Consider the following 7,990-nt stretch of genomic DNA (forward strand, 5'->3'; position numbering starts at 1 on the left):
TCGGTCCAGGATTTTGCCAGGCCTGACACCAAAGAGTCACAGAGTGTCACCCTTCAGGAATGTAAGAGGATTCTGGTCCCATGGCTGCAGTTAATCATATGCTCTGCAAAGGCAGGGAGCTCATTTGGGGAAAATACAGTTTTTCCTTTTCATGCATTTGCTGCTTTCTCCAAACAAACTCTAGGAGAGACTGCATCATCAGCAACTTGACAATTTGGAACTGAAATAGAGAGTCTAGAATCTGGGAGTTCATGTCTCCTCTGATTGAAAAAATAAAAATTCTTTGAAGTGCAAAAATCTGCACTTGGCTGTGCTTTCCTCTGGCACCCTTTCATTTTCCACAGCCCAAGCTGAGGCAAAAAAGTCGTCCTTCACCCTTTGCCGTTGAGATCCTCTACCCTCTAGACTTTTCACATAAGCAGTTCCAAAGAAGAATGGAGGCCCTTCGCCATGCAGACCAGGGGGAAGAAGCCCTCTACCTCCTCCTCAGCTCCTTCACTGTCCTGTTTCTACGCAAAGTGACACATGCCACTGACCACGGCATCCGTCCTCTGCCTTTGAAGTGCTGCATCATGGGAAATGGGGCAGGCGTGGGCTAGGTGACCGTCACCTGGGCATCCATCTTGTGAGACTCCCAGTCTCCTTCACAGGTGTCCAAGTGAGGATTGGAGTGCTTACTTCAGGATATTTAATTCTCTATAGCCAACAGGGAGAGGTGCATCCTGCTCCTTCCACGGATTGTAACCTCCGTGTCATGGTGGTAATGGCAAAGGCCACTTGACATGTTGGCTCTCCAAGGAGCTGTGTGCACAGTGGCCACTAGAGTCCTGTACAGAGGGAAGAACCACTTGAAGTTTGGGAGATGTGAGGGTAAGCTAAGTGTGCTGAAGGCTGCATCACCCTACAGTAAAAAAATCCACAGCACCTGATATCCCAAGAGAATAATCAGACCAGACCTCCCTAGCAGCTTCCTCGCGGACACTCTGGGGACTGTGTGCCTGTTGCAACTGGACTTTGCATTTTCTTGAACCTGGAAAGTTAGACATTTTGGGATCTACGGAGGTTTTGTGCTTTATGAATGGAGATTAGAATGTCTTCCAATCACCCTGTGGTCCCAGAGGGACTGCCTACGCAGGCCTGAGGAAATGACCCACAGGGTACACTTCAGGTGGAAATGTTGTGAGTCATGTAAACTGGACATTTTACCTGGATTGTTCTCCTCCAAGTTAGGCTGCCTTTTGCTTAAAAATTCTTATTCTGAGGAGGGTGCTCATGAGCAAGCACTTGCTCACAGGAGTTTGAAAGCTGAAGATGAGACTGAGGGGCATCTGTCTTATCTTCTCTTGAAGAAATATAAGAAGAAACTGGACCAGTATGGCTCATACCTTGGGCAGGCCACTGATGTCCTCTGTGTGGCATTTTCTAAGACTGAAGAAGTAAGACGGAGGGAATGGAGCATGGGTTATTTTTTTATTTTCTAGCTTTGGCTTGTCTGATGGACCGTGGTGGTCTTGCTCAGGCCACGGAGCAGGTCTCACGTTTGGGTTAGGGGAAAGGAATGGATGTTCTCCACCTCAGTCCCTGGGGAGAGGGTGAACCCTGGGGTAGGGTGTCTGGGAAGGGAAGACCTCTCTCTCCTCGCACTGGGGAGGGAGCAGCCAGCTCTACTGAGCTTGGAGCACTGCTGCAGGCCAGGTGGTGGGTGGGACCTGGGCGCTGCTGGGGATGTGAGATGGGATCCAGGCAGGAAGCCCCCTGGGAGCACAACCCCTAGGGTCAGGCTGGTCCTTTGCTTGGACCTGAGAGTGCAGCTGTAGGTTGCTCTAGGAGCTGTCCTTCCCTGAACACAAACACTCTGAGAAAGTGCTGTTTCTGCAGAACCCTATGTCACTCATGCCATTGGGAGCTAGAGGCACTGGCATATTTTCCTTGGAGTCACTGGGAGCCAGTGGGGACCCTGGCAAGGGAGCCAGGGAAACTTGGAAACTCATTCTGACCATGTAGTATAGTGGGCAGCTTCTCAAATGGCCCGTGATGGTCCCAGCCTGGCGCTCATGCCCTTGTGAGTCATCTCCCCTTGAGGATGGGCCAGAGACTTACTCCTCACCAAGACAATAGAGCAAAGCTGGTGGAATGTCACCTCTGTGATCAGGCTGTATGAGATTGTCACTTCTGTCTGGCTAGCCAACTCTTGCCTTCTCAGCTTGTTCCCAGCAAGTCGTATTGGAGAGGCCCATTGGCAAGAAACTTAGGGTAGACCCTGGTCAACACCCTGCAGGCAACCAGCTGAGCCTGTGCAGGAATCCTTCCCAGTGGGACCTCTAGATGGACCCCTGATGCTCACTGACTGGACCTTGGAGAAGAGGAGGTGACTAAGCTGTGCTTGGAGCTTGAGTTTCAGCAATTGTGGAAGAGTACATGTGTCTTGTTTCAAACTCTAGTGTGTGACACATGGTGACAGATGACTAGTACACACGGTATCTTTTTTTTATATGCTTTTCCTCTTTTTTTTTCATTTTTAAATTCTTTTCAGATATTCACGACAGTAGAGCGTATTTTGACATAGTATACATACCTGAAGTCAAACTTCCCATCCTTGTGGTTGTACATGATGTGGAGTTTCATGGATTGTGTATTCATATATGAACATAGGAAAGTCGTGTCTGACTCATTCTGCTATCTTTCCTATTCCTATCTTCCCTTCCTTCCTTTCATTCCCCTTTGTCTAATCCAATGAACTTCTATTCTTCCCTCCCCTCTCTATTGTGTGTTAGCATCCACATATCACAGAGAACATTTGGCCTTTGGTTTTGGGGATTGACTTATTCACTTAGAATGGTAGTCTCCAGATCTATCCATTTAACAGCAAATACCATAATTTCATTCTTCTTTATGCTTGAGTAATATTCTATTGTGTATATGTACCACATTTTTTTTATCCATTCATCTCTTGAAGGGTGTTCCAGGGCTTAGCTAATGTGACTTGAGCTGCTATAAACATTGATAGGGTTGTGTTAGTTACTATAGAATGCTGGACATTTCCTCAGTCTTACTTCTTCAGTCTTAGAAAGTGCCACACAGAGGACATTATTCCTTTGGGAGTATGCCAAGGAGTGGGAAAACTGGGTCATATGTGGTTCCATTCCAGGTTTTCTAAGGAATCTCCATCCTGCTTTCCAGAGTGGTTATACCAATATGCAGTCCCACCAGCAATGGATGAGTGTGCCTTTCCGCCCACATTCTCCCCAACATTTATTGTTACTTATATTCTTGATAATTGCCATTCTGACTGGAACAAGTGGTGTCTCGAAAACACAAATATTCAAGGTGACTTGATGGGGTAGGACAGGGCTGGTACTGGCAGTGAGGGCCCCGGGGAATTTTTGCTGTAAAAAACACGCTGTTAAGAAAAAGTCAATTTATCTTGTGGTCGCAGATTGTTGAGGCTACCGAAGTGGGTGAATTCTTACCTCTCAAAACAATGTCTTTCACCCTTTACTGATGTCCAGAAAATATGTTATGGTTGGATATAAGGTGTCCCCCCAAAGCTCCTGTGTTAAGGCAGGAATATCCCAAGATAAAATGATTGGATGCCGAGAGCTGTGACCTCATCAGCTCATCCTAGTTTGAAAGGACTCACTGGGTGTGACTGTAGGAAGGTGGGACCTGGCTGGAAAAGGTGGTCACAGGGGACGCTCCCTGGAAGGTTGCGTCTGCCCTGAAGCCTTTGCCCTCCCTCTGTCTCTGCTTCCTGGCTGCTAGAGCAGAGCTCCTCCACCATGCTCTTCCACCACGGTATTCTAGGCAAGAATCAATCGACCAGGCCTCACTTGGTCTCGGGGTAATGGAGTCAGCCCACCGGGGACTAAATCTCTGAAACCATGAGACCAAATAGATTTTCCTCCTCTAAGTTGTTCTTGTCAGGTGTTTTGGTCACAGCAATGAAAACCTGACTGACAGTATGTTTTTCATTTTTTCTCTTAAATAACATTTTCTTCTTTCAAGGGTCAGGATGGATCTGCTTTTAGGGGGCCTGCAGCTTGTACACGTTGGGAGAGGTTTTTCCACTTTAAGGAAAGAGCATTAAATTTTTAATATGAAATTAGATATAAGAGTGAAAATATTAATTTGAAAGGAAAAAAGAAGCCACAGTATGTTACACACTTTAAAAAAAGCTGTTAAATACAAATTGTCTTAAGATCTAGAAAAATATTGCACTATTTTTATTAATTAACTGTCTGACTCAATATCTTTTTTCCCACTCTTGGTCATAAATCTGATTTCCTTTTCACATGGCAAAAAAAAAATTTATGATAATTTCTATAGAGAAAATCAAAAGACACTTAAGTCTTCCCTTGGGCACAAATGGTTTGCTGTCCTGCTTTCTGAGAGGTTAGAAAAGTCTCCTTTACATGACCACCTGTGTCTGGCGATGCTGCGTTAGGTCTCGGGATGTTATAGAGAATGAGGACGCCTCTGCCCAGCTCCCCTCAGGAAGGGACTGTTAGACACAGGCTGACTTTCTGTAGGACTGTTCCAAATTTGTGCCCTGCAAACACAGACATTCTAAGAAATCCTATTTTGCATGTTTCCCATCAGAGAAGTGCAAAGCTGTATAACGTATTTGTAGTTCTAAGGACTGTATTATGGAATGTATTCCCAGTAAAAAAAGAACTTGAACTTCCAATAGGCATTGATGAGGAACAAACCCTCTGCTTGCAGTTTCATGCCTGATGTTGGAAGGACTTCCTATGGAGTCTGATTCCACACATTCCACAACTTGTTTCTCCTGCACTGCCCATGTGCATGCTGGTCAGGCATTGGAGGACCCATTTATGTTCCAGAGATCCCTGTGTCCTAGTAGCCCTGTGCCTGGTCTGGTGAGGACTGTTCCTGAAAGCTGTTATGTATCAGGACAGCTGGCAACAATGTAGCAAACTGACTTGAGGTGGAGTGTGACCAAGGGGAAGGGGAAGTGCACAGAACAACGATCCTGGCCAAGAGCAGCCAATACACCACCAAAGACGTGGGGTCACATGGACCCATTGCCGTCCCGGAAGAGCTGAGCAAATATAGAGCTCGGAGAGAGGTTTTCTCGAAGCCCCTGTCCCACAGAGCTATTTTTAACTTCTTTTCTTTTGTGCACATCTTACTTTCTTGGGGCATTTTAGCTGAATTCCACATACTGCCATTAAGTACTTAGGAGTTTTCAATTATATTTATTACTGTTATTTAGAAAGTGCAATATTTTCAAAGGTAAAAATTACTCAGGTTAGTACAGAAATACAAGGGACAAGTGGCTTGCCTTCCAGAGCTTCTAAGGAGAAATCTGATGAGCATCTTATGGGGAAATGATGACGACATCTTCCCCCCTCTTAACTCCGTAGGTATAAAGACTGTGCTCGACGTGGCACCTTCTGAAAATGATCCCCATCATCATCACCTGAGAGGTGGTCCCCTGATTGGGCAGCTCTCTGTCAACATAGAGAAACAGACTCCAGATGACCACTGGAGGCCCCGACTCTTCCTGCAGGAACAAAGCTGTAGTATCAGAAAGTGGATGAGGTGTTACTACACTTTTGAGCCATTGTGAGGAATCTCAAACAGCCGGTATATAAGGGGGTGGCTGAGGCTGGGTGTTGTCCACAAGTACAGGAAGCTCTTGGTGGTGACCTGTCGGACTCCCAGATAGTTAGTGCGTTTGGTGGTTGGCGGTCGGTGGTTGCGGTCTGTGGATATTGGTTTTTTGATTTGGGTTTTTTGTTTTGTCTGGTTTTGGTTTTTGATTTTGTTTTGTTGTTTTGGTTTGTTATTTTTCTTTTTCAGCTAGCATCCTTAGTGGGTGTTCCTGCTCAGGGTGTCATGGTTAGCAAGAGTAGTCAGTCTAGAGTAGCGTTGAGGGGGCCGGGCTCCTGCCAGGAGCCAGGCTTCCTGGACCAGTATGAGGTCCTGAGGGCCATTGGGCATGGCGAGTTTGGTGAGGTCCACCTGGCCCGCCATCGCCTCACGGGGGCAGAGGTGGCAGTGAAAGTCCTGAAGACGGTGACGAAGAACATCTCGGACCTCTCCGAACCTCTAATGTTGAAGAGCCTGGAGCACCCCAACGTGATCCAGCTCTTTCAGGTGATCAGGACCAGGGAGAACCTGTACATGGTGATGGAGTACGCAGGTGGGGGACAGCTACTTGAGCACATCCCACCTGGTGGCATGCAGCAGGAGGAGGCCTGCAGACTCTTCAGGCAGATCGTATGTGCCCTGGGCCACTGCCACGACAAGGGCATCGTGCACAGAGACCTGAAGCCAGGGATGCCAGAGGACACGTGAAACTCATCGACTTCGGCCTCAGCGCCAGGTTCACGGCCGGGCAGAAGCTGAACAATTTCTGGGGTACTCTGGCTTACCTTGCCCCAGAAATTGTCCTGAAGCAAGAGTATGAGGGCCCTCCAGCGGACATCTGGAGCCTGGGCATCATTCTCTATTTTATGTTGACGGGGAGCTACCCATTCAGGGGGGACACCCCTCAGGAGATGCTGTTGAGGATCCTTCTGGCAAGGTTCCAGGTGCCCAGCTCTGTTCCCATCAAAGCATGAAGGCTCATCCGCCAGATCCTGGTCGTGAACCCCAAGAAGCGACCCACACTGAAGCAGATCTTGCAGCACCCATGGCTGCGGCAGGGTGAGCCGTGTGCACCCCATCCTTCCAGCCAGGCCCTCCCCACATTCCCAGACCCCGCCATCCTGACCATGCTCTTCGACCTGGATTTTGATCCCTACCAAACCTGGGTGTCTCTGGCCAAGAGGAAGTTTGATGTGGTGATGGCGACGTACCTCATCCTGAAGCACCAGCAAGTCCAGGGGGTAGGGAGCGCCTTCCAGGGGCAGCCTGTGCCTCAGTGGTTTAGGCCTCGCCGGCGCCCCGAGAATCTCTCCAGTGTGCCTGTCCTCCCACAGAGGAGCGCCAGCCAGCCTGCGCTGCGCACCTTCCCCTTGCCCTCTGAGAACCCGCTGCCCGAGATCGCCCAACAGCCAGGGCACAGGGCCATCAGGGGTGGCAGCCTGCCTGCCATTCCTCTGCGCTGCCCACCTGCAGGGGCCCCCACTCTCCGCAGCTGCTCCCGGTCTGACTCTGGCTTCCCCAGCCCCGAGCCCTCCAGGGTCCTCGTCTGGTGGTCCAGGGCACACAGCAGCTCCTCCTCCCAGGACACAGCCCTGAGGCAAGGCCCTGGCCACACCAATGGCTGGGAACGGGTGAGGAGCAGGATCGCTGCCTGTGTCCGAGCCCTGTGCTGCTGCTGCGTGCCACGTGTCAGCAATAAAGTGGCTCCAATGTCACAGAGAAGAGACGTGCCACATCCATAGACGGCCTGCCTCCAAGGAAGTGGAGAGCCAGACAGACAGACAGCGCCAGCGGACAGCCGTCTCTCCTCTGCCCCCACCTGCAGAAGACCTCAGAGGCCGTTCTGCCTGGGACACTTCGCCCTGCCCCTCTCTCCTCTCCCCCATTCTTCTCAGATGTTTCTTAATAAATTGGTTTCAGACAAATTGGATGATAGCATTTATTACAAAGATTAAAATGTAGGCTGATGAAAAGAAAGGGGCCTATCAGCCATCCTCTCCCAGGCCTGGACCCCTGTGCCTCCCTCTGCAGTGTAGATAGGGACTCCGTGGCCGTGAACAAGAATAGTGGTGCTCACTAGCCTTGAGCCAGTACAGAGCACTCATCTGCTCTGAGCTAATGCAGACAGTCTCGCTTCCCCTCACACAGTGTGGAAGGAGTCTCATCGAGCCAGTGTAGACATGACTTTTACTTGGCGACCTTGGCCAGGATGACCCTCCTTCAGGATGGTGCACAGAGTGGGTGCCAAGTGCTGGGTAAATCACTTCTAAGAAGGCCTGAGTGACCTCAGTGTTCTATGGCATCATCTTCCTGAGCCTGTGTGCAGGGAAAGAGGAGGTGGGCCATGACACCTTCCCACCTGTCACGCTGCCTC

The 7,990-nt window shown here is 49.4% G+C and overlaps 1 protein-coding gene across 1 annotated transcript; it reads left to right on the top strand.

Moving 5' to 3' along the window:
- The first annotated feature begins 5,862 nt into the window (after positions 1–5,862).
- On the top strand, positions 5,863–7,358 carry LOC143401734 (sperm motility kinase 2A-like). The gene is made up of 2 exons (XM_076859359.1): positions 5,863–6,320; positions 6,593–7,358. The coding sequence occupies exons 1-2, from the start codon at positions 5,863–5,865 to the stop codon at positions 7,356–7,358; spliced, it is 1,224 nt and encodes a 407-aa protein (XP_076715474.1).
- The last annotated feature ends 632 nt before the right edge of the window (positions 7,359–7,990 follow it).

Source organism: Callospermophilus lateralis, chromosome 6, assembly GCF_048772815.1.
Source record: "Callospermophilus lateralis isolate mCalLat2 chromosome 6, mCalLat2.hap1, whole genome shotgun sequence".
Lineage (NCBI taxonomy): Eukaryota > Metazoa > Chordata > Mammalia > Rodentia > Sciuridae > Callospermophilus > Callospermophilus lateralis.